The following is a 27,572-nucleotide window of genomic DNA, read 5'->3' as shown; positions in this document are numbered from 1 at the left end:
ACTTTTGAGTAGGATGTAGGCGCATGAGTGAGCTTGAGATCCAGCTCAGCCAGGCAGCAGAGAATAAATCGCTGCTTGCACTTGACCAAAAAAAGAAGGGATTGCCTACTTGGTAGAAACTAGACACTGACACGGTAAACTGCTGCATAAATACCCTTCCAGTTTTATCATGGGGTCAGGACTCAACCAATGATCACCAATATTGATTGGCTAGAAAAGGATGAGTCAGAGTTCTGAGCTGCTTTAACCGGCGGACTGCTCCTATATCATGCCGACAGAAAGCTTCTTATCTTTTGTTCCTGTAAACAATCAGCTGCATAGAACATGCCAAACCTGCCTGGCTGCTTGTCGCTGCACAGGAGCACAGTGGAAAATTTTAAAACAAATCTTTATCTTCGTCCCCACACTTTTCCTTTTGTTTTCGGCACGCAATTGGCTTCAAAGGCGGTGAGAAGTTACACCCAACAGATCGAGGCTTTCAGTGTGACTTGCAGGTCTGTCTTTTGGAAGACAGTTATTATTTTTCCACATCAGTGACTGCCTATATCTCTGCGTCCTGACCCCCTACTCATGCAGCAGATGGGATTACCCCTCACAGCAGGCGGATCCAGTCAACACAGAGGCACATCATCTGATTAACACTCCCATGGTTCGTCATTAACTGGATTTCTGTGTCTTTATGTCGTGCTATCCTAAACCGCTCTGTCTGTTTTTATGAAACAAACTTAAAGGAATGGTTAACTTTTTATAATTGAGGTGAAATTAACAAGGTGTAAATATTTACTATCTGAGCCGCTGAAGAAAAAACCTCTCAGCATCTTGACATGTTTAGTATCAGGGATTTTCAGTGGTTGCAGGTGACATATTATCTGGCAAAGACCGAACAGGACTTTTACCATTTTCAAAAACTTCAACCTCTGAAACCTCTTATGCAAACACTATTTAATGATCATATAATCACAGCCATGTTTGCATACTGCATTCATTCAAGTCAATCTTTTTTAAATCTGAAAAACTCACACGAAGAGAAATGACAATTAGAAGAAATTTATTTATAGAAATTAGTTTTTCTTCTGCGCTCAGACCTCGGCACGAAACATAGCACTTAATTTTGATAGATATGCATGAACAGGAGCAAACAATAGGGCCGTTTCCCCCCCAAGCCTGAAACTGGTGGTGGAGTGGAGATACAGGTCCTTCTCAAAAAATTAGCATTTTGTGATAAAGTACATTATTTTCCATAACGTAATGATAAACTTGAACATTCATATATTTTAGATCCATTGCACACTAACTGAAATATTTCAGGTCTTTTATTGTCTTTATACGGATGATTTTGGCATACATCTCTTGAGAACCCAAAATTCCTATCTCACATTTTATCATTACATTATGGAAATTAATGAACTTTATCACAGTAAGCTAATATTTTGAAAAGGACCTGTAGAGGCTTCATTTTACACAAACGTGAACATAGGAAAAGTTAACCAAAAGCCCCTCTTTAAATTATTCTAGGAAGGATTTAAAAGCTTCTAAAGGTGTTCTAACATAAAGTACAACAATATTTTGGAGATGTGAGCTGTTTAAGGGTGTCAAACTTGTTTTAATTTGTAGTTTGAAAGATCAAAACTTGCACATAACTTTGTGATTACAAAATTTGTAAATCCCTTTATTGTTCCACAATGGGGAAATTCGTTCTCTGCATTAAACCCATCCCCTTGGGGAGCAGTGCGCTGCCATTGTGTGGTGCCCAGGGAGCAGTGTGGGGTTAAGGGATTTGCTCAAGGAAACTCTAGGAATCAAACCAGGTACTTGCAACCTTCTCAGCACAGTGCTCTAACCCACTAGGTCAACACTCTTTGAACTATTATATAAGCTTTTAGAAGCTTATAATTTAGAAGCATAGAACTTGAGTAGCCATTTTTCCGCCTACTTATAACTCATTCTTCAATAAATACCATCTACTTTTAATGAAGGGGTACTTTTAAGAATAAAAATTCTCAGCAATCCATTCAAAAACGACGTCAAACTGGCACTATTCTTCTTTGGCTGTTTTTTGATTATGCAAGTCATTTTTATATCTGTAAATTTTGAAACTTTGATTTACCTCAGGTGTTTTTTTTACACATAGTTTGAATGTTTTCTCTGTGGAGTCCATTATCTCTATCGACCCAGACATACTTACTCACTCTGTAGTGGTGAGAACACTTTCTAAAAGATTTACAGGCACTAGGTGTAACAAAAAAATTATAAAGAGATTCACAAATTCCAGGTTTTGTAAAGTTTTGTGGTAATGGGAACACCAGTTACAACCTTTGTTTAAGCCATACCGTACATCATTTCACATTGTTAACATAGTAGCAAGTTAGAATCACTTCCTATTCATAGGAAGTTTATCTTTACTCATAAATGTTTGAGTGACATATCCAAAAATATTATCTTCCACAAATATACAAACACATCATCTATCTGTGTGTCTCTTTTTATAGCTTATGCTCTGTTAATGAATGTGGGAGGGGAGATAGTTTCTATTTTCGCCTCTGAACATCAACAGCCTGAAACACAAAGAATAAACAAATATTGCCCTTACTGAATGTTTTTCTCCTTTTTTTGCCACACAGGGCTGCAAACAGGCTTTACTGATTTAAAACTCCATCACATATGAATTTAACAAAATGACACGAGCTGTAGATAAGTTTAGGCTTATATGACTGGATCAATGTCTTCATTGTTTTTGTGTAAAGGATCCACACCCGTACTTTGTTTTCTGATTGGTGAATACAGTAGAAATACAGAGAGGCAACAATAACAACAGAATGCTGCTTGGGTTTCAGGAATAGGCTCCTCTATTGTAAACGCTGCTTATTTGCTTTTAGGCAACATATTGGTCTCCAGGGATTAGTCCAGTTTTTTTTTATGCATAGAAAAATTTATATTTTTGCTTTAGCTTAATATTAGTTCAGAAAAATTATCTTCTCTTATTGAATCAGATAGATTGGCTGTGCTGTAAGGCCTGGGCTCCCATTGAATGAATAGATACTGAAGGTTGTTTTTCAACATTGCCTTTTCTGTACTGTATATTGCAAGCAATGAAAATTGGATTGAGAACATGCCTCAACAGCTATTTACCTTTTAACAGTATGAAGGCAAAAAGCATATTCTGTTTTGTTTTCCTGCCATGGGCAGTTGGTTAAGACAATCTGAGCTGCAAACAACAACCATCCCTTGAGCTCTAAACTGACTAATGAGTGGATAAAACTCCAACTGTGTTTGTGCATCCCCACATTCATTAGCGTTCTAAGAATACACTCAACACATGGCTCAAAAAGCCTTTTCACACAAACACACACCTACTGTATTTCTCACATTGTGTTGTGAGAAAAACCTGCAGGCCACCTTTTGCCGGAAATGCTTTCATTTCTCTTGTTTTTTTACACATCAGGTGTTGCCTGGGATTTTTAAAGAACCCGAAAAAGCTGGCTGGAATGAGAACAGGTGGCTGCCACTATTTTAAAGGAGTTAGAGGGAGGAAAGGGGGAGAGTCATTCATGTTGTGCAGAAACTGTTCCTTAGTAAGAATAATGAACGTATGAGAGAACATTGTTTCTGAGACTTATTAAATAAATAAAAATCCTCTCCTGTATCTGTGCACCTTATCTGACATTGTTTCTTCAGTAAGGGTAATTTGCATTGCAGTAGGAGGGAGGCCTAACGTGATTGTCCACTGCAGTAAGGGAGGGCGGCGTGTATTTGGGTTAGAAAGGATAATCCACTCACTCCTAAAGAGGATTGGAGAATTTCACAGGCTCGGATGAGTTGTGAGCTGGTGTTTATAGCACATCACAAGAAAAAGACTGTGTGTGTCACAACCAGGGTGCATCGGGACGACCACTGCATCACTGCAAGCATTACGAGTAATTGTTATTGTACAGGGACCAGGAGGAGGAAGGGGGAGGAGAGAGCGCTGGAAGGATGAGCACGTGTCTTCACTCTTTATCTCTCCACAGATCCTTGGATTTAGAGAGATGATGTGATAACTGAGTCAAGGCTACAGCAGTGCTAATGAGCCCCTACTAATCTTTGTGATCATCCATGAAAAAATGGCAAATTAGAATAGCTTTGTCATTGGAGTAAAAGGTCCAGCGAAATGGACAGAAGCATTCACTGAAAAGAATAATGCTTTTGGCATTTACTTAATCATATTTAGTTACTATATCACGATTTTTTATGTTCGACCCTACTAACATGAAACAATTGTGTTAAAGAAACTAAATTCGATTAATTAAATGACAAAAAACGTTTGCATTATTTCTTGAAAGGAAGAATAGAAGTCAGAATAATGTTTGTCTTTATGTAGCTGGAGATGCGCAAGCTCAATGTTATTTTTAGTGTGGACATAAAAGCCCTGCTTTAAGTGGAAACGTTGGTTTAAAAAATCAGGATTTTTAGCTTTGTTTGCTGATCCCATCTATATATACAAAGGCAAATTTAAATCTAAAATCCAAAGACTTTAAAGATAATGAATTAGATGCTCAATTTAGAAACATTGAATTTATCTGCCCTAAAAAACACATAAACTGCTGAGTATTAATATTACTATACTTATCAGTCTGGCCTCATCCTGATGAAGTTAATGACTCAAAAGGAAACAGTAAATGTTGTTGGTCAACATTATCAGGCAAGTTCATTTCTATAGATCATTTGAGCTGGAAGAAAATTCAAAGTGCTGTACATAAGAAAAATAAAAGTACATTGCAGTTGGTAACATGAATAAATAAAGAGAATAAAAGTAAAATACTTTGATAAGATGATTACATAAAAAAGGAAATGATTGATAGAACGAAAAATATGGTCTCAAAGACCTTCCTAATGACATTTAAAAAGCACAGTCAAAGGCTACTCTAAAGAAATAGGTTTTAATCTTGACTTTAGGTAACAAAGGATTTTGGTAGTTTTAAAGTTTTTTTGGAGGTTCTTCCAGATCAGTGAAGCATAACAACTAAAAGCGATTTGGTTCTGGTTCTGGGTATGCAGAGTAGATTTGGTACAGAAGACCTGGCAGATGTGGATGGTTGATAAACTGAGAGTAAGTCTGTAATGTATTTCTTGTTAAGCTGTTCAGTGATTTATGAGGTGTGCTCGATTTTATCAAAATGAGGAGGCTGGAAGAGGTTAGCTATAGATTCAAACAGGTCCAGCCTTCTCCGACTGTACCCACCCCTCACTCAGCGTACTCTCTGTTGCCTAGCAACCGGGACTTTTGACTCACAAAGCAGGCAAAATATGGATGCCGAAATTCTTACTGCTGTTCTGTGTGCTAACTTCATTTCTGAGGAACTTCAGCAGCAGTAGCGTCATCACAGATATCAGATTCATAGCCCCCATTCTGCAGAGATTGGAATCTGTGCTTAAAAGATAAAACTTTTTAATAAACCAAAAATTACCCGCCACATCGGCTTACAAATTTAGCCTTGAGAGGATAAGTTGCTGGATTAGAACACAGCCATAGACTAACAGACGTATTTTAAAGTCTATTCTCTTGGATGTGGGGAGCCAGGGTGAACTGATCTCAGAGCTGGGAGGGTGTTGGCAGCAGCAGTCTGTCTGATTGTCTTTTTAGGCAGACCTGTGAAAACAAAGTTTCATTACTCAGTTCTGCTAAAGTTGAATGCATGAGTAAGTTTTGTCAAGGTTCTGCTGAAACAGAGCAACGTGTATTAGAGCAATGTATATTTAAGTCAGGCTTTTTTGTTTAGTTACAAAATAAGCTACGATTTAATACTGCTGCTTGTTTTGATAACCGGCAGGAATTTCCTATCTTTGAATATTTGAATTGGTCCAAGTTTAAATCATCAGATTGTTATTGGACATATAATGAAGCACTAAACTGTGTGTTGAGGCGAAAACAGTTTCTATATAATTAGGTTGAAAATTCAATTCAATTCAATTAGGTTTATTTATATAGCGCCAATTCACACCACAAGTCATCTCAAGGCACTTTACAGTTCAACCAGATCATACAGTCCAACTGATTCAAAGTTTTCTATCTAAGGAAAGCCAGTTGATTGCATCGACTCATTGACTCAAATGCAATCCCCCACACTAAGCATGCTTGTAGCGACAGTGGAGAGGAAAAATTCCCAGCTCCCATATCAGAGGATGAAGAGAGCACACCCGGCCAGTCACGGTCAGAGAAACAGGAACACACTGGAAAACAGGCCTATCTCCAGCATCCAGAAACAAGAGTGTTGATGAAAGCAGCACAGCTGATATTTCTCTTCAGGATGGCATCACAGCCAAACAGGAACAGATGAGGCAAAGTTACTATAAGAAAAAGCAAGTGATAGAAATAAGATTGAAAGGCAATTTTTTTTCAGCAATATTTTAAACCAGTTTGATTATGTCATTTTCTGGTTAAGAAACATCTGGTTTTAAGATTAAGCTAAATATCATCAGTTGTTTATGCTTAGATTTTTTTCAGATAATAGACTGAAATAATTGCTTTTGTTGCTTCAGATGATCTAAAATGTAACAACAGGACGAAAAGTTTTGGGTAAGATTGTTTCGGAGCCCCAGACTGACTGAACGTTGTCACACCATGTGACATCCCTATGAGACACTCCAGGGTTTTAATCAAATGTTCAATTTTAAACCGTCTGACAGTGAGCGACTTGACTAAAGCTGCCCTCTCCTTGCCTGTCCACTCAAATATTGATTTCTCTTAGACCACATCACTTGGTTAAGTGGCATATTGCTGTTGGTAGTTATCAATTTATTTAGTGAATGGCCAAGCCTCAGAGGGGCTCTGTCCACATACAGGTACACACACATGCAGTGTATGATGAAGTTTGAGTGAAGGCGATCAATAGGCATTCAGCTTGGTGTAATGTTATATCTGAATGGAATCTGACTCATGGCTACAAGTGAGATGTAGAACCCAGTTTTGTATGAAATGATTTTCTCTGTGAAATGTGGACACAGAGCATGACCTGCTCAGACAGCTCTGTAATTGAGACAAAATGCTGCTTCTGGCGATGTGGAGCCCTCGGGGTCCTAACTCGGCATTGGCTAAGAAGCTCACATTCTTATTTCTTTGTGACTCTAAAGTAATCTTTGTCATTTTACCTCACTTTTACTGTCTTATTTGGCTAAAACTTAAAAAAAAAAAAAAAAAAAGTCGCAGAGAACAGGAGAAAACTGCCACACCACCTGTGTTTTCTTTTTTTCCGGAGCTACCGGTGAAGCAGAGCCTGGGTCTGATCCAGCTCATTAAAACCGAGTTAATGTTTGTGCTGATGGCTCCGCAGAGACTGTCGGAGACACAAGGCAGAGTTATTCCTGCCTCTGATGAAGCCTTTATGGCTTACGGAGGGTGGAAAAAAAATCTCCAAAAACAAAACACTCTGGTGTGCAGAGAAATGCTTGCGATGTATGCACACATCCCTAGTTTCTTACTGTTGCAGTGTAAGTGAGCATTTGTACACGCACTAGAGAGAATGATTGTGTGCAGTGATTACACTGTTGTTGACAGACAGAAGACATCTGGAGCTCAGGAATTAAATTTGTCTTTCAGTGTAACAACAATCAAACAATTTCTGTTCCATATTCAGATGTGGTGTCGACTCCTCGCCCTCTCTCCTCACCAGCGGATGATTTCTTACACTTTGTACTCAGTTAACTGTCAGTTACAGTCATGCTCAATGCGGCAGAGAAAACGTATCCTATGTGTGGATACTGTGAGCTGGAAGGTGAACAAGCAACTAAAAGTGGATGTTTTATCAACATTTTGAAGGTAAAGCTAATGTCATGGTAGCTTCACACTGTGATATGAATTCACACTGGAAAAGCCAAAAATTGATGCCAACAGAGTATTTGTAGCTTAGTGTACAGGTGGTACGTTATCTCAGAGAGCTGCTGTTTGAGCGCTGAGGTCAGATAAGCAGTCTTTGTGTGAGGCTTCCTCACAGCAGAGGCTGCAGCCTGAAGGAAAAACCTGAAATCTGCTCCCATCAGTGTTTTGAGAGCCTGACCTTTTTAATAAATGTTAACAGGAATCTGTTTGGGTCGACTCAGACTGCCTCTGCAGAAGGTTCTGTTGGAAGCTGGAGAAGTACCTCTCTTCTCCAGCAGAGTCCGCCGTGGATCCTCCTGAGCAGAGCCCTCTGCACAGCTGCTGCTCGTTACCATCATCAGGAGGACCCTCTACTTAAGCTGTCTTCAGACCTTGCCTCAACGCCGCAGTGTTGAGCCAGTTGGAAAACCTGATCTTCCTTCGTGAAGCTCTGGTAGAGCTTAACCCGCCGAGCCTGCCCTCAGAGCCAAACCTGAAGACTTCCCCTGGATTCTCTTGCAGCTCTGGACCAAGAGCTGGAAATCCAAAGTCAAGGTCTGCTACCTTTCTAGAAGCAAGACGCTGAAGCAGCTAACGGACTCAGCTAATCAGACTCTCTCCAGTTCCAACAACCTTCCTCTCCAAGATCCATTCAAGGACCCACAAGGTACACACCAGAGACTATCAAAGGACAAACCGCTAAGAGCCCAGCTAACTAACTGTCTTCCTCACAGACTCCGGTGAACCCGTTTGCCCAGGACCAGAACCAGAACATACTATCATTGGATTGTATTCAATAAACTCTGTTAACTTTTCATCTGTTTCCTGTGTCGTGGTGTTCTGCATAATTGGGTCACATTCGTGTACCGATCATGACAGGTTCATTATGAAAGCAAGCTACCATACATCACCGGTCTCACTGTTCAATTCACCTACCCTGCATGTTTTCTAAAATGGCAAAATTCAGGTTTCTTTTTTTTAAATTGTCAGTAGGACAGAAAGTGCATCAAATTGTTTAAGAAAAAGCTGAAAATAGGTATGCACGTGTAATTAGCCACCTCTACTTTGATAACTGTACCTAAAATTGGATGCAACCTTCAGAGATCGAAATAGTGAAGAGAATTTGATTTTTCTTAGACTAAGACAACTTTTTTGTCATTTATATACACAGAGTGTATACAAATCAAAATTTCGTTTAGTACAGCTTTTCAGACAGTAAATTAACATTTCCATTCCATAAAGTGCAGTTGTGATCAAATGTAAACAGTATGGGGAAATAAATTCTGAAATCCAATGTGTGTATAAATACATCTATCCTGGAAAGGCCTCAGAGACTTGTTAGAAAACATTTTTTAAGGCGCTAATCCTATTTATTTAGTTATTTTCAATCATAAGCAGACACAAATTTTTTGGCCCCGATGGTCCCGATACCGATATCCGATACATGACTTTGCAGTATTGGCCGATACCGATACCATCAAGTTTACCTTTGTGAAGCAGGAAAAAGACTAATACAAAGTGAATCCAGTAGAACTTTTTATTGCCTCCCTTGAATAGCTGACAATAGTTGAATAAACTTTTGGCTCTCAAAATGGTATCGGTGCCCTATTTGTTGGTACTCGTTGATACTGATACCACCATTAGTGCTACGATGCTGGTACCGGTGTCAGTGCAACACTACTTAATACTATATTCCTCAGATCAAACTAATGTCAGCATTATAACATGGGGATGCTTCTCTTGAGCTCAGATGTTAGAACACCTAAAGAAAACTGAGCTAAAGATTGATATTCCGGCAGGACAATGACCTGAAACATGCAGCTAGTAACAGTTTCATTAAAGCAGATTCACCTGTTACAATGGCCTAGTCAAAGTCCAAACTTCAAGCAATTTTAAATCTGTGACAAAACTTTAAATATATATTTTCGACGGTTGCTCCCCACCCAATCTAACTGAGTTTAAGAAAGCATCATAGAAGAACTGTTAAAATTGATGTAGGGTTGGTTAAGGCGTAACTTTTCAGTTCATGTCAGGGATGGACAATTAATTGCATGCGCTATGTAATCACAGCTAAAAAAAAGAAGTAATTTCTGTTTCAAAGAGGCACTGGATTTTTAGTCATATTACATTTAACCAAAGACACTAAGTTTTTCATCAGAGCCATAAAGGTGGTGATAATAAGATTAATGTGGGGAGAGAATCACATCTATGCAAGCAAGCTAGAAGAAAGCTGTTTTCCACTTATCAGTGAAGGCCTGTGTCTAGGGTTGGGAATTGAAAAGATTTTCACGATTCCGATTCCCTTTTCGATTCTATGAAATGATTCGATTCTTTATCGATTCTTTTTTCGATTCCAATTTGGGGGAAAAAGGAGAACAAACAGTTTGATTATCAGAATCAACTTTGTTTACTTAACTATTGCACAATCTTACAAACTCAACAAGATCAAGATGTCCACAGGAAATGTGAAACTGGAGTAACATCTGTGTTTAAATGAAAAATAAATATACAAGAACAAACTTAATAACCAACAATGTCTAATAACAAATGATGGGATAATAACCTATTTTAAATAACAAAAAATACTAATTATAAAACAGTAGTAGGAAAAATTAACAGTTCTTTTGCAGAAAGATGAGCATATCTGCTTTTTCTGGAAGGATACAGGATCTTTCAGGGCTTATGGTGTCTCCAGCCGTGGAGAACACCCTCTCAGATGGGGTGGAGGAAGCCTGCACACAGAGGTAGTTTTCAGCCAGTCAGATAGCAAGGGCAGCGTATCTTGCTTGTTCCACCACCACAGTGTGGCGCTATCCCTGCAGGGGATGGAGGGCAAGCTTTTATAGAGCTGGATTTCCTGATCTACCCTCTGGGCTAAGGAAAGACGGGGCTTTGATTCACAAAGTGACCGCAGCTCGTTGTCTTCCTCCTCGAATAGTTCTTCCAACTTGCGTAACTTGCGTAACTTGCGTAACTTACGTAACTTACGTAAAAAACGTGACGTAAGTCGTGCTCCCCAGAGCCGGCGCTCTAGGCTCTGGTGCTGCGGGAATCGAAAAAAGAATCGTTCAGTGAGCTGCCAAACGATGCCATGGAATCGGAAAATACGGAACCGGTTCTTAACAGGAACCGGTTTTCGATTCCCATCCCTACCAGTGACGTGCGGTCAGGGGAGGCAGGTGAGGCAGTGCCTCACCAGCCATCATGGAAAGAAAGAAAATATATAATCATAAAGTAATTTAAATTGTTATATTCATCCGGTGGTTTGTACTAAAAAATATTCATTTTTCATGTAGCTTCACCAATTTCGATTTTTATTTGTTCAAAATCGCTGAATTTTCTTATTTTCCCATTCAAATGCTTGGAAGCGATGCCGGTGAGGCAGCAGCGAGCTCTGCCTCACCTTGGATTGCGCAACCCCTGGCTCTGCGCTGGCTGCAAAGCGGAGAGAGCATGTTGCTGTACGGCGTCAATAAAATAGTTTAAACAAATGTAATATGTGAACTTATTTCTAATAATTTGGCTTATGTATATAATGTACAGAGCTTTTTGTCACCAACTGTGTTTGTGTAACGTGTTTCGTGTAATGAGCGATTATAAACGGCAGAGAACAAGTTCGAGGTGAGGCAGGCAGTTCTCTTGCCTCATGGCAGGGGGTGCTCAAGAGACTGAAAACATAAGGCAGGAACAGGACGGATCAAGGAAGGCTTTCTTCCCTGGCAGTGATCTCCATTGAGACAGAGAGACTTTTAAAACTGAAGGAAGATAAGGAGGACTTCTATTCATTTATAAGTAACGGTAAGACAGTAATAACATTTATTTTGTTTTGTTTTTTAAGGAAATGTGTGTTTTGTGAGCTACAGTTTGTATGTGTAAGGATGCAGAAGTGAAACATAACCTGTAAACTGCTGTCAATCTATGCATCTATTTGCAAATCTGATTCTGATGACGTCAGTGCCTCACCAGCTATGAACCTCACCGCACGTCACTGATCCCTACCTGTGTCAATGGGCTTTGGACAAGAAATTTTCAAGACCATGAAATCCTGGAGCCAAACATGTACCTGAATGAGACATTTAAAGAAATTTGCTTTTTTGGTTGGAAAGAAAACTGCAATTTATATTTTTGGCAAAATCACAAAGACTTACTTTAAATTTTTCCATTGCTTTGTTGGAGTGCCATATCAACATCCCACTAAAACTCATTGATGCATCTGTAATGTTCCATAATAATTGCATTAATTAAATTTTGAAGTACACTTACAATCCTTATTAGTCTAAACTATTGATCTTTTTTCTACTGTTTGTAGGTGTAAAGGGGCCTCCCACTATGGACTCTCAACAGACAGGAAGCGCCGCTCGCAGGAGGGTGAGTGTACAGACAGCACATCAGAACTCACCGTGGCCACGCTGCCCAGTGATGGACCCACCTCCGCCGCCGTGGCTCTGCTCTCAGACGAACCCGGGCTGGTCAACCCGGCCTTTGACCCCAGCATGGAGGACAACAGTCAGTCAGGCAGCATGACCAGCCTTGCTGCTCGAAGCAGCACCAAGAAGAGTGAGTTTGTTTGCAGTGTGTGGATGTGTGCGGTTATGCTCTTTACTGTATGACATCTCGTAACTGAGAAAAACATCATGCAGTTCATTTAAACGTTTCTGGTCACACATTTCCAACTTTGATATGTTACACCTAAAGTTTTTTAGCTTTGATTAGAACTCATTGACCAATAGTTTTGAGGTGGAAAGCAAATCATGCTTTTTCCCTTTATTTTTTTAAAAACAAAAGTCTAAGGGGTGTATTTAGAAAGTAATACTTTTGCTGCAATTGCAACTGCTAGTTTCTTGGTTTGTCTCTATCCACTCAGCTTCAGCCTGCACATTTTTAGTTGCATAATAGTTTAAGCTTGAGCTTTATTAGCTGGAGATCATCAGTGAATTAAGATTTTTAAGCCAATTGAATTTTGATCTATTTAACTTGAACATTTTAACATCTAGATTTAGGGCTGCAACCAACAATTACTTTGCAAATCGGTTAATCTGTCAATTATCTTTTTGATTAATCAATTAATAAGAAGATTTTTTACCAAATTAAACCAGATGAAACCAAAACTTTTCTACTTGAGGAGTAGAAAAGTTGTGGATAGAGAATAATTACAGACAATAAAGTATTTTAATCTTAAATGCAAAATCTTTATATATATTTTCTTTTTACAATTTTGATATAATTAATGCTCTAAGTGGGTAGCTCTGTCAGCTAAAGGCATGTTTTACAGTCCCTATACTCTATTTAATGATTAATCGTTTACTAAAATAGTTAATGATTATTTTGTTTAGTACTGCTTTTCAGACAGTAAATGAACATTTCCATTCCATAAAGTGCAGTAGTGATCATATGTAAACAGTATGGGTAGAAAAATTCTGAAATCCAATGTGTGTATAAATACATCTATTTAATGATTAATCGTTTACTAAAATAGTTAATGATTATTTCAATAATTGATAAACAATAAAGTCTTGAGTTGTTGACCAAATGGGGTGAAAATATCTTCAAGTCTCTAATAGTTTTTCCTCCATTCTAGTCTTATATTTAGCTCCTTCCATCTTCCAACAAGCAACAACATGGATTTTGTGCAACTTTTTGTTGAACTGTAACCTGAAATCTCTCTTAGATCTATTGGTTTGTGTTTGCGAGATAAAAAATGTTACAAAGCTCGAGGGATATGAATGCTTCTAAAAGGTATAGTACAAAGTCAAAGGTGTATGGTTTTAATCTTATTCAAACATGTATTTAAAACTGAGGTTTACCCAGGCGCTCATTCGCTTTTAAACACAATTGTTCTACCTAATGCTCTCTGATAGAAATCCTGTTAACCAATTAGCCCTGCTACTGTTTTTTCTTTTCCACACAAATCTATAAAAAATACTATTTAAGGAAACCAACAGAGAAACAAAGAGAGAAAGTCACACAGAGAGGAAGTCACTGAAAGGGTAGGAACACTGTACTGTAAAGGAGAACCATAATGAGAGGCGGGTTAAAAATAGCTACTGCAAGTGTGTGATATTGCCTGGTGACGTGATCTCAGCTCTCCTTCCATTTTTTTCCCACCTGTGTTATCAGGAGGTAGTCATGAGAGTTCCTCTCTGTCCCTGTTCCAGAGTAAGAGCTCGGGACACCAAATGACGCTGCAGCAGCATTTTAAGCTCAGCCAGCTGAGCGCCCCACCGCCATCACCATGAGCGCTGCAACTGCTGAACAAGCTGTCAGCTCCAGCAGCCGCTGGCACTTTTTAAAGAATAATGTGGCTGTCAGAAACCTTCGCATCTCTCTGGGACCGCAGAGGGAGGGAGTGGTGCTGCAGAGGCTCCGTGCACGGAGCAGCCAGGCTGGGGCAGGGGCCTCGCTTCATCCCCCTCTACTCTGCAAATCAAAGCAGCAAGAAGGGCTGCTCTCTTTAGGACATGGTTACTTGAGTCCAGATTGTGTTCTTTCACTAATGCTCAGTTCTCAGACTGGATTTATTCATTTATGAGCTGCTACATTAAACAACCTTTTCTACTGACCCAAAACAAGCAATAATATCTAATTGAACTTACTTCTGCAAATAAAGCTGGAAGAGAAATGCTAAAAAGCAAATATATATACATATCTTCTACAAATACTAATTAGCATGTCACCAACAACAATATAACCATATCTAATGCAGGGGTTACCAACCTTTTTAAGGCTGAGGGTTGCTTCCTGGTTACTCAGTCATAGGGAGGGTTACCAATATTGACCTATGATCCATGTTCACCTAAACTGTATTCATAATAAACACATTGTTATGTTTAACTTTTAAATCTCTATAAATGCTAAAAAGCTCTATATGGTTAATATGATCAAGTTATTTATAAATGATTAAAAAGAAGAGAAACGGACTAAAATAAGATCTGAAACAAAGTCTACTGGTGAGTTGTTCTCTTCTCAGAAGACATTGAGGGCACAGTATGTGGTCCTTGTGGGCCCTTTGGGGCCCGTGTGCACCGAGTTGGTGACCCCTGATCTAAAGGATTCCTTCAGTGCAATATTCAGCAAGCTGTTCTCTTTTAAGTTCCATTTATTCATACCCTGCATACCAATAATACATTCACGCATTTGAACCCATCATGTTCTTGATGCCAACAACTGATAGAGATGTACAAGATTCATTAAAATGCTTCAGGTAACATAGCAGAGGGACATTGTGATGATAAGAAATAAGGAATGACAAGACACTTTGGACTTGCTTTTTAAATAACCTCCAGCTTTAGCATCACCATCTATATCAGAAAACTATAATTTAATTTAAAAAGTAATGGACATACTCAAACCTGTTCAGTTTTTTCCTTTAAATGGGTATTTATTGTTTACCAAACAAACAACATGTTAGTCCTCTGGTCTTGTGAAGGATCCATTTGCTGTTCAAAAAGGCAGGAATTGGGCATAGTTGGTGCCAAATTGCCAAAGAGTCTGAGAGAAGAGCAGGTGCAGCAAACAGCATAATGCAACTCTCTACAGAGCTGCCAGTCTGCTTCAGGACTCAGTCATTCAGAATGTCATTGAAAATACAATTTATGCCAGTTTTTCATTCCAAGAAGTGAAAATGAGAAATATGCATTATAAACAGTAAGATATTTCAAGAGTTCATTTTGGTATGTTTTGATGGTTATGTCTTGAAAAGATAACGATTGTTATATGGCCTACTGTATATAATTATGGGGAAGACTGGCGATTTTTCAATTAACTAACAGACAATCAGTAACAACATCAACAACGATGGAGAAAATAACTGCTTATAACCTTTGCTGTATGCAGACATGTCAAATGGGAAGCTAGATGGAAGGAAAAACTGAAAGAAAATGATTCACAGAAAACAAGAATAACTGCTACCCTGACAGAACTGTCAGCCATTTGTAAACAGTACTTATTTTTCATTGAAGTTATGTTTCATTTATATTTTCTAAGAAATTACACTTTGGATTTTCATGTGTTTTAAAGCTATAATTGTCAAAATAATGAACAGAAATCCCCACTTAAAATCACTGTGTTATGAATTTAGATAACTGGAATTTCCCTTTTGGAAGTCGATTACTGAAATTAATTAGTATTCAAGTACCTTTCTGATACACAGAGATGTAAAAACATTTGACATTGTCCATGCATGTTTACAGCAGGAGTTCTGCAGGGTTTAAAATAAACATTACTTTTTCATTTCTATTTTTTGCACAGCTGAGCAAACACAAAGTCAAGCAGGTGTGTCCTTTTCAGGAAGTTTCAAAAGGGTCATATGCAGGTCTGCAAATCGCACTTTAGAAATGCAGAGATTGATGAGGAGTTTAGTCTTACTTTCCCTATAGATGACAGCAGCATAATCCCTATAGATTCCCTTTGATGTAATGCATCAATAAAACACTATTTATTTCTGTAGTTTCTATGCCAAAAGTATGTATGAAACATAAAACTCAATCCTACCAAACCTGCTCTCTTTTTAATTCTTAAATTCATCAGTACGATATCCTGCATAAGGTTTTACCAGTAGAGAGTCAGGGATTGGCTGGAAACTGACTCAGACATGTCTGGGCATGTTGCAAGTGAGCTCATTTATAAAAGGCTTCTCTCCTTTCTGCAGTCAGAAACTTTGACCGATCTTCAGTGAGGAGCCGCTCCTTCAGGAGGTTAAACCGGGCATTCAGCGTCCTACGGAGGACCAAGAGTGGCACTGCGGTCAGCAATGAGACATCAGAGGAGAGAGACAACGCCAGGAATTCCAGCGTTCCTCCAGAGGGTATGGAGCAAAGCTTCTTACATCAATCTGTGTGATTCCTAAAGGTACTTTAATAGACACAGACTAGGAAGTGCATGTGTTAACTAGTGCTGCAACGATACCGATACAGTATTGAGCAGGGCCTCGATACTGCACTAAAATGGTGGTATCAGTATCGGGGAGTGCCGACAAATAGGGCACCGATACCATTTAGAGAGCCAAATGACTATTCAGCTTTTGTCATCCATTCCAGGTAGGCAATAAAAAGTTCTACTGGATTCACTTTATTATTAGTCTTTTTCCTCATTCACAAAGGTAGGCAGCAGCTTGACAAAGCCATAATTTTACATCCAAGTAGTATGCAGTTCTTCATATATTTACACACACATTAATTTTAAACAGATGGTATCGGTATGGTATCGGCCAATACTGCAAAGCCAGGTATAGGGGCCAAAAAATGGCAATCGGCGCATCACTAGTGTTAACCAAATGTTTATATTTGTTCTGTTCCCCTTAGCTATGCAAGGAAGGTGATATGACTTTAGGCCTTGGGTGCAACAGCAGAAGCATATGTTTCTTTAATAATTTAGCCACAGATTGCAGAAGGCCACTGGTCTTCTGCATCTCTCCTGAGAAATCAGAAGAGAGAGTGGTAGCCTGAGGCATTTTGCATAGTGATGGTATATCAGAGGTCACTTGAGATGAGGCAGATCACATGATTCTCCCCCTTCTCCACTGTCTGTTGTTCCTATCCATCTTCTGATTCGTCCTCTGCATCCTCAGTGACCCTGCATCCCTTCATCCCCCCTCTTCACCTTCAGGCTTGAATCATCTTTGTCAAAGTAGTGCCCAGGGAGAGTATTACATATTAATAACACCTCATAAAGTAAATTAAAAAAAAAATGCAATACAGAAGCATTTTAAACTGAAGAAATGTAGTCCACCATAATAGAGTATTATGTAGAGTTAAAGACCCAGCAGGGTGGGATGTAGAGAAGGAATATGGTATTATGTAAGAATGAAGAATGACAAATGACTGGAGAGTAGATGATTCTCAAAGGCCATCACTGAGGAGGCTGAGAGAACCGTTTAAATATTAATTGAATGCTCAGAGTAAGGGAGAGAGCGGGCCGTACTGTGTAAAAGGTAAAAGATGGATGCAGATTTAGTTAGAAACAAATAATAGTAAAAATAATTGCATTAAAAAGTTCCTGTGCATAAAAATGAATAAGAAATTTTAGAATTATGAGTTTGAAGAAGAGACTCAAATGGTGGTAATGGTGAGAAAAAGGGTTACATAAGAGCTGCAGGTCTCAGTGAGTGTTCTGCACCCCTGAAGCAATGTGCTGTGATAAAGACAAAATATTGACTCTGGAAAGGAGAAAGTGCAGCACTGGGTAGAATGAACCACAGAGGCGACTGCCCAGAGACAGGGGACAGTTCTCAGAGGAATAAGAGGAGAGAGAGTTTTTTTTTACCAAAGTAAAAGACCCAAGGTGAGAAATATGTCTTCTCTGATAGTGACTGGTCAAAGCCCATGACCAAAGATGCTACTGCAAATTATTCAGATTACAATGTGGAATTCACCGCTGTGTCTGAGGGAAAAGGCAGATTCACAAAGGAAAGAGAAAAATTAAGAGACAAGTGTATTTGCCTTTTAAAATGGACTTTCCAACAATGTTATTTTACAATGATAAATCTTAAACCATTTTAATGAAAGTTTCCCTGAAAGATATACAGAAAGTAGAGGAATTTCTATACATGACTATTAAACTTACCACAAATAAAATCCTGAAAAAAGGGATTTGCATTTTACATACGCAATACATGCTACATGTATTCCATTTCTTCCAGTTCCCAACATCTGGACCAAACCTGATTTAAAACATTTATAAATTACTGCATGTTGTCCAACGACAGTGTCTAACTTCACTTGTGCCGCTTCTCCTGTTTGTATGGTAGAGCATCTGGGACCAGGCTGCACGTGATACAAATTATCCAATGAGCTGTCAGTCTGGGTTGCTGATGCTAGCTTCTTTTAGACACAGCAGGCAAACCTGTGGATAGCCAGGCAATGGGAAAGAAGGAGAAGACAATGACAGAAAGAGAGTAGAGAAAGTGTGGATTGCTGGAAGAAGCTCTGTGAACTAGTAAATGAAAAGTGAAATGGTGAGCTCAAAGATGAACCTGCACATTTTGAGTATTTTTGGCTCTACTGTACCTGCTGCTGTGAAGCAGGATTCTCCACCATCAAAAATAAATATTTATCCAGGCTCAAAATGAGAACCTTGATTGTGCTTGAGAATGGCTTTGTCACCAATCAAACCCAGGTTTAAAGCCTTGCAGGTCAGCCTAAAGCCCACTGCTCTCATTAGGCCATAAAAAAGAAAGAAAGAAAAAAAGTGAGTCAGGATATTGTCTATATACTAAACTGAAAGATTGTTGTTCTCTACTTCAAAAACAATTTAGATTTTAAAATGAAATTCTTTATATCTTTTTGTAAAAATTTAATGTAACATGGACGAATAAACACCTGCATTTAATTTCAGAGTTAAATGCTGTTTAAAGTAACGGATTATAAATAAAAATGTCTCCAGACCTTTGCTAGATGTTGATTTTCTTTATTTGGACCCCACTGATTTTTAATCAGTAAAAAAATAAATAAGACAAATCAAGGAGAAGTGTGTTGTTGATAAAAAAAAAAAAAAAAGGTGAAAAGGTTAGACGAACTTTTTTGGAGATATCAGAAAATTATGAATTTCATTTCACAAACTGATGAGATACGTCGCAAAATAAACTTTATGAAAACACATTTTAGATTCACAAACTACAGCCAGTTTTGCAAGCTGTCTTGTACAGCAACACAGCTTGCAGCACATAAGCAAAAGACACTAAGCAAAAAAAAAAATTTCCTCTCGGTTTATAAAACCTTATTTTAGTATTTTTATAAAGAAGAGGCAGCTGGTTCCTAAGCTGAACCTCTCCACCATGGTCTTGGTTATTTACCAAGGTTACCAAGGTCATGGTTATTTACACCATTTCCTCCCGTTTAATCAAGCTCTCCATATTTTCTCCATCAGTGCTGGCTCTTCCTCAGCTTCATCACCTGATCCCAGATGGTGAACTGACCAGTATTAAGATCACACGACAGGATCCCTCCGACCCGCTGGCCATCAGCATCGTTGGCGGCAATGAGACCCCTCTGGTTCGCATCCTGATCCAGGATATCTACAGAGAGGGTGTCATTGCTCGGGATGGCCGCTTGCTGCCTGGGGACATGATTCTAAAGGTATAAAAAGAAGTAAATTAACATCAAGTGGTCATATCTAGAGTTACACTTCTTTTTTCTCTCCCTTCCAGGTCAATGGCATTGACATAAGCAATGTGCCTCACTATTTTGCTGTGACAACCCTTAGACAGCCGTGCCAACTCCTGCGGCTAACCGTGCTCAGAGAACAGCGGCACCGCTACCGTTCCCACTCGCACGGCCACACTCATGGTGCGGGTGTGCAGCAGTCTCTTGGCCTACCCCACCATCCGGTTAGAGATGACAGCGTCCACGTGGTCCTGAATAAGAGCACTCCAGAGGAACAGCTAGGGATCAAACTGGTCCGGCGAGCAGAGGAGCATGGGGTCTTTATCTTTCACCTGCTGGAGGGGGGGCTTGCTGCACGTGATGGGCAGCTGTGCATAGGGGACCGTGTGCTGGCCATCAACGGGCATGATCTTCGTTATGGGGCGCCGGAGCACGCCGCTTTGCTTATCCAGGTCAGTCAGCGGTGGCTGCAGGCCACACATAAACCATTAACTTCCCTCACAAAGTTCACAGTTGTGACAAATTCAACCTAAATTCTGTTTCCGACCACAACCAACTGTGCTCTGCTCCTACTCTGCCTCCCTGAGGTATTAAAGATAATTGTGGTGATTCAAGCTAATTGTGTTGAGCTGTGCTGTCGTGTCTGCACTCACTGCAGTTAATGCTGTTTAATTGTGGCGACTCCCCAATGGACCAGGGGCCGTGCGGCCGCCTCTGGTTCCTGGTTGATGCCAGCCTGTGATGGCGTGTATTTGGTTAATAGTGGTTAATTACTGCATGTTTATGGCTGAGTGTGGAAGGTCTCTGGGCTCACAGTTCCTGTCTGAGCAGTCTGACTGGCTCTTTTAAATCTCTATGGAGCCAAGATGGCCTCTCAGAGCAGCCACTTTCTGTCAGAGATTAAGAACTGGCAGGGAAGAAACTGAATTAGTCCAATTAGAGCAATAATGGGTTTGACTGGCTAATTCGGGCCTCGGTGCTGTGTTACACAGACTGGCAAAAATCTCACAAGGAATAGGAGAGCAGGGAGACGGCTGCAAACATCCAGTCTGTGACTGTGAGGCAGTGAGTGTTAATACACAACGGTAAAAGTGGGGATCAGATAGAGGGGATTCTTTTTTTCCAAAGAAAACAATCATTTTAAACATATGTTTTTACTTAATGAAAATAACACATATCAATTTGCAAATGATTCAAAAAAGGCTTTTGTTGTTTTGTCGTTGGTTTTAGGCAAGCGAGCAGTGTGTGCATTTCATCGTATCTCGTCAGATCTGCCTGCCTACCCCAGACATCCTACCAGAAGGACCGTGGGGCATGGATGGTCCCCCACCATACTCCCCTGTGGATATGGAACAAACGCTGCTGGTAAGAGAAGAACAAATACATACGCAGGAGAAAAAAGCACTACTAAACACACAGAGAAAAGCTTTGTTCTTTTGATAATTATTCCCTCTCAGGTACAAATGATTCATGGAGCAATTATTCTCCAATCAAAATCAAGCATTTCATTCAACGACAAGCAGGAAAGTCTACTATCCTTGCAGATTTGCTGTATTCATATCAGCTAAACTACTTTACAGCATTTATCCAGCAAACTAAGTATTCCTATCCGTTCTCTTCTCCTGTTAGGACAAACAAATGGGATTGAATTTATAACCTTAGTGTTCATTCAGCTTGTCATGTGAATAAATAATTTTTTAGCAATAGTACAATGCGTTCAACATCTTTAGAAGATTTTGGTGAGAAAAGTGATTTATTTTATCCTCTAAGTTTATTTCCTTTACTATACCAGTTGGTGTGCTAAATAAAAATACCTCATAGTTTTATATAGTGATACTATTTGAGTCCTAAATCAAAAAATCTAGATGAAACTTTGACTTCTAAAAGGCATGAACAAATGAATACATTAAAGAATAAAAAATGTCAATACGTAAAAAAACAATGCTAAAAGAACTTCAGCTTATCAAACTAGTTAATGCATTACAACAGAGGTCCTCCTTGTTGAGGTGGTAGAACTACTGCAGGAAGTTTGTCAATTTTTCTGCAATACCAAACAAACACAACTGTTAAACTGAATAACAGCTGAGAAAACTGTTTTAATCAAATAGAATAGAAAACAATGCAGAGAATAAATACATATTTTGTTCTTAAGAAAAGGCAGAAACAATAAAGCTAAGAAGTAATCCTGGAACTACTATACTATTTTTATTAATTTAAGCGATATATGGTGAAAGTCTGTTTAGATAATGAATTTCTAAGTTGAAAAATATTGTTTTAAAAATTTGCAAAATGCTCTGACTTTTTTATAGATAAATATCAGATTGTTTGTCAATTTTTCATACATACTTTAGCTTTACCATCATTTTTTTTTCTTTTTTTTAAAGGCCCTCTTATGTCTGCCTTGCAAACATCCTACTGGAAAATATTGGAATGTAGGGCTGCAACAATTAGTTCGATAATCAAATTACTTGTTGACAATTTTTTTTTTAATAATTGAATAATAAGCAGATGGCACAATTGAATTAATACAAGATTTTTTACAAAAATGCACTGTATGCCAGTACAGTGAATACTGTACGCCAGTTTGCAGTGTGGGGCAGCCGGTATGGGGATCAGCACCTCCAAATCGAAGGTCATGGTTTTCCACCGGAGAAAGGTGGACTTCCCTCTTCAGGTCGGTGCAGAGTTCTTGTGTCAAGTGTAGGAGTTCAAGTATCTTGGTGTCTTGTTCACGAGTGAGGCACGGATGGATCGTGAGATGGATAGACAGATCGGTGCAGCGTCTGCAGTGATGCTGTCGCTGTATAGGACTGTCGTTCAATTTACTGAGCAATCTACGTTCCCACCTTCACCTATGGTCATGAGATCCTGGTAATGACCAAAAGGACAAGATCACAAATACAAGCGGACGAAATGAGTTTCATTCGCAGGGTGGCTGTGCACACCCTTCGAGATCAGGTGAGGAGCTCAGTTACCCGGGAGGAGCTCAGAGTAGAATCGTTGCTCCTCCACTTCGAAAGGAGCCAGCTGAGGTGGCCTGCCATCTGTCTCGGATGCCTCCCGGTCGCCTTCCTTGGGTGGTGTTCCAGGCATGTCCCATTAGGAGGAGGCCTCATTGAAGGCCCAGGACACGATGGAGGGTATTTTCACGACCATAAGGCGCACCGTACTAAAAGGCGCACTCTTAGTTATGTGTCCCATTTCTGTATTTAACACACACATAAGGCGCACCGGACTATAGGGCGCGTTTTTTATATACAGGTACATGTCCTCTACTACCTTGAAATACCTCTACTGCGTATTTAAAAATACAGCGGGGGCAAAACTGAGTATGATTGTGCTTTATTCATGTATTTATTACAAACTATTAATCAAACCAGGGTGCTGGCCGTGAGACAAACACATCGCAGATGACACAGCGCTGTGATCACTCCTAAATTAACTTAAAATCCTGAAACCTGCCGACGGAATTTGTTCGCTTTTATTGCCGGTATAAGCCTGCAGCTAAAATTATTTAGAGGAAAAACACCTGCCAGCAGCCGCGGTGAACCTGGAGGCTACCCTGCTTAGAGGCTGCTGATGAAAGGATTTCTGCTGTCGGTGCACCGCTGGTATGTGGGGGTCTGAGCGCCTCCGACAGAAATAGATAATCTGGATGAACTGACTGCAATTATTAAGTTTTCAGGTGGACTTTCTCACTTAAAAACATATTAAAACTACTTTATTCCCACTGATCACAGCAAATATAGCTGCAAGATTTAGATTATTTAGATGAAAAAACACCTGCCAGCCACCGCTGTGAAGAGGAGGAGACCCGCCCAGAGGCTGCTGTTGAATTAAGTTTTCAGGTAGAAAAATAGAGCGGGGGCAAAACTGAGTATGATTGTGCTTTATTCATGTATTTATTACAGAGTAGTAATCAAACCCATCAAAGTCATCATCCTCTGTTTCTGAATTAAACAGCTGCGCTAAATCAGACATGCCAGTTTCCCATCTTCGCTGTCAGAGTCACTTTCCGTGCCGGGCGGCTCCTCAGAAATAATGCCGGCTTTTGCGAAAGCTTGAACAACAGAGCCAGCAGACACGTTAGTCCAAGCATCTACAATCCATCCGCAAACGGTGGCGTAACTTGCCCGGCGCTGCCTTCCACTTATCCTGAAACTGTGGTCTCAGTCTGTCATCCATCGCTCCCACGCCGCTCGCAGCCTTACTTTGAACGGCCGCTTCACACCGATGTCGAGCGGTTGAAGTTCCTTTGTCAGACCTCCCGGGATAACGGCGAGCACAGCGTTTATTTTTTTTCACCATGTTTTTCTCATCAGCTGTGAGATGGGCACGCATGGAGTCACAGATTAACTGCGATGGTGATGCGTGGAAAAAAACACCTGTTCTCCTCACATACACCTCCCTCAGCCACGCTTTCATCATCTCCTCATCCATCCAGCCCTTTTCTTTGCGTTAATATCATATGTCATCAGAGCGCTGTGTCTGTCTCGCTGTCAGCTCCCAGATCAGCTTCTCTGATTGGTTGATGCGGCGCGTCCAGCAGCAAAACTTCAATTTTTCCATCTCGAGCAGCAGCAGCGCGTTGGCGGTGCGTCAGATGCTTAAACGCTCCCGACGTGCTGCACCTGCGGCTCAAAACGCGCTGCGGGACCTTTTACTGCACCTATACGCGCGTCAACCATTGACTTTGCATGTAAACTCGCTGCTTCTGCTGCACCTGCTGGGTCCGGTTCACACCGATGTCGAGCGGTTGAACAGCGAGCACAGCGTTAATTTGTTTCCCCATGTTTTTCACATCAGCTGTGAGATGGGCACGCATGGAGTCACATATTAACAGCGATGGTGATGAGTGGAAAAAAAACACCTGGTCTCCTTACATTCAGCCACTCTTTCATCATCTCCTCAATGAGGTGGTCTCAAAAGTCGCAGTTACAACACACATAGGGCGCACCGCACCAAAGGGCGCACCGCACATTTTGAGGGAAAAAAAAGACGTTTAAGTGCGCCTTATAGTCGTGAAAATACGGTATGTCTCTGAGCTGGGCTAGTGTGGCCTCGGGATCCCCCAGAGCAGCTGGAGGAAGTGTGTGTGGATCGGGAAGTCTGGGCATCTTTGCTTAGACCGCCGCCTCCGTGACCCAGAACCGGATAAGCGCAAGAAAATGGATGGATGGATTTTAAACAAAAGAACTAAAATAATACAACCTTATACCGAGTTTTGGATAGAGTTTATTCAATTAAATGTATTTATATGTAAGTCGTATATGCATGTTTTACAGTTATAATAAATTGGGGATGGATGGATGGATGGATGGATGGATGGATGGATGGATGGATGGATGGATGGATGGATGGATGGATGGATGGATGGATGGATGGATGGATGGATGGATGGATGGATGGATGGATGGATGGATGGATGGATGGATGGAACTTAAAACTTATTTTAAGTAAGCTCAGCATTGTAGGGTTTTTCATACTCTCTTAAAAGGGTCTTTGGTTAAAGATGTCGAATTAACCCATACCAACTCAGAACCCAGGTTGGTCTGAGCTATAACCAGCTGAGAAGAGAGTGTGTGGGAGGGGTCAAGCATAGAGTGACAACAAGAAAGAAAATAGGTTATTTATGCATTAATATAGGCTTTGCATTGCTGTAAGTCTGCAGTTTCAATGACAACTGGTTTTGGCTTTGTACTTGACTCTTTTGAGGAAAGAGGCGCAGTTTAACTCAGAATCTAAAATACTTGGGAGAAATCACAGAAAGGAAATAGCTAAATTAACGCAGTAATGGTTTAGTCATGGCCCATGGTAAAAAAAAAAAAAAGAGACAGTTAAACAAAGAGGCATTTGGTGAGGTTAAGGGAATCAAGCAGAGAGGACAGAGGTCCTTGCAGCAACACTCACAAATAATGCTTGAATTGACAAACGGAGCTTTTTTTTTTTTTGCACGGAAACAAAGATATAAGACATGGAGGATGTGATTCATTTTAATGGGGAAACTGGTGACATGTGGTACAACCATCAGTCCTCTCCTATAGGGGATCAAATAGTTTGAAAGACTACCAGCAAAACAAAGCAACAGGTGCTTAAAAACAAACCAGACACTGAACTGATCTACCTGTTATATGAACATTGTGTATATTAACATTAGTATTCAGATACATTCAGGGTAATAGCCCATTATTACCTAGAACTGAAGATGCACCCCCTGTGGACCCTTTGATATTTCTTCCCGTGGCTTCATTACATTTTCATCTATTTGACCAGCAGCTTATTGTCTCAGCGTGTCCATAAAAAGATACAGTGACTCTGGTTGGTTGTGGCAAAACCTTTAGAGCTCATGAGACAGCATTAAGGTTTAATAACAGCACCGCTCAGGAGAGCAGGAGATGTGATTCACATGCTGCGTAACACGTATGAGGCCTCTGATTATGGAGAACTTCGGCGCAGCTTGAGTCAGTGCAGTGCCCTCGGGTCAATAACGTGACTGGAAGTGATCCGCTGTAAGCTCAGCCGAAATGTGCGCAAGCAGCACATTACCATAGCAGGACAAGCTCCAGCCCATCAACCTCAATGTGTCTGGATGTGTTGTTCTCTCCTACAATCTCACCATAAATAAAGTCTAAACCCACTTTTCCCACAAACATCATAGTGTGCATATGAATTAATTAGTTAGTCTGTGCTGAACAAGACTGAGGGGGCACTTGAATCGGCTGACATGCTAAAGTACTTAACATCATATATCATTCCAAAGCAGTTATGCTAATGAGGTCATTCATCAATTACCTATCCTCTATGAGTGTGACATTAGAGTGGCATTCCATGGATGGCACCCAGTTGACTTTTCAGCATTATCGCAAGTCTTAGAGATAATAGACGTTATTATTATGCAAATTAGCTCCTCGAAATTTTAATTAGAGCATGCAGTTTGAACAAGGTGCCCTTGGTGTTAGCTCCTAGCATGCTTTACTTTATTGTTTTCATAATAATAAGATGACTATACGTTAAAATGCTTCAGTAGTGACATTTAGAGCCTGCTGGGTTCCTACTTATTCTGGAAAACATTTAAATGGTGCTGAATTCTACGCCTTTGCTAAATAATTAATCCTTATACCAATCCATTACTCTGTTAGTCCCTACCTGTACCTCCACCCATCATACATACATTATAAATTAATAAATAGGTCCATATGTCTGCCATCCACCATTGTACACTTTACAGCCATTTGTATTACTTTTTAAACTGTATTCTGGAAACTTGTGTTAAAAATAACATTTTTTTGTTTCTCTGTTTCTCGTAAAGGACTCCTGTCAAAAGCCTGCATGCTACGAGAAAACAGTCACACTAACCAAGGAGCCATACGACTCACTGGGTATGACAGTGGCTGGCGGCATGTCTAGCAGGGGATGGGACCTTCCCATCTATGTCACAAATGTGGACCCGGATGGAGTGGTGGGACAGGAGGGATCCATTCGCAAAGGTATTACGAACATTATCTGATTTATGATGGAAATTTCAGGGAAATACATTTAATGACCTGTAATTACTACTGATTACTCTTATTTGTTATGCTTTGTTAGTGTTGTGTAGATCAGAGAGATTACTGCAGTCTGTCTGTCACGGATCAGTCTTTCTA

General features: G+C 40.0%; 1 protein-coding gene across 4 annotated transcripts in view; it reads left to right on the top strand.

Annotated features, from left to right (window-relative positions):
- The window catches only part of lnx1 (ligand of numb-protein X 1), a 54,475-nt gene that overhangs the window by 22,306 nt on the left and 4,597 nt on the right, over window positions 1–27,572 (top strand). For all 4 annotated transcript variants that reach the window (XM_038280697.1, XM_038280695.1, XM_038280694.1 and 1 more), the window contains 6 exons: window positions 12,141–12,388; window positions 16,479–16,634; window positions 19,694–19,902; window positions 19,974–20,381; window positions 21,160–21,294; window positions 27,239–27,416. In XM_038280697.1, the coding sequence (XP_038136625.1) occupies window positions 12,141–12,388; window positions 16,479–16,634; window positions 19,694–19,902; window positions 19,974–20,381; window positions 21,160–21,294; window positions 27,239–27,416 (1,334 nt within the window). The remainder of the gene's footprint in view (window positions 1–12,140; window positions 12,389–16,478; window positions 16,635–19,693; window positions 19,903–19,973; window positions 20,382–21,159; window positions 21,295–27,238; window positions 27,417–27,572) is intronic.

Source organism: Cyprinodon tularosa, unplaced genomic scaffold (genome assembly GCF_016077235.1).
Source record: "Cyprinodon tularosa strain WSP-4 unplaced genomic scaffold, ASM1607723v1 ctg163, whole genome shotgun sequence".
In the NCBI taxonomy this organism is placed as follows: Eukaryota; Metazoa; Chordata; class Actinopteri; order Cyprinodontiformes; family Cyprinodontidae; genus Cyprinodon; species Cyprinodon tularosa.
This window is presented reverse-complemented; position numbering and strand designations above follow the sequence as displayed.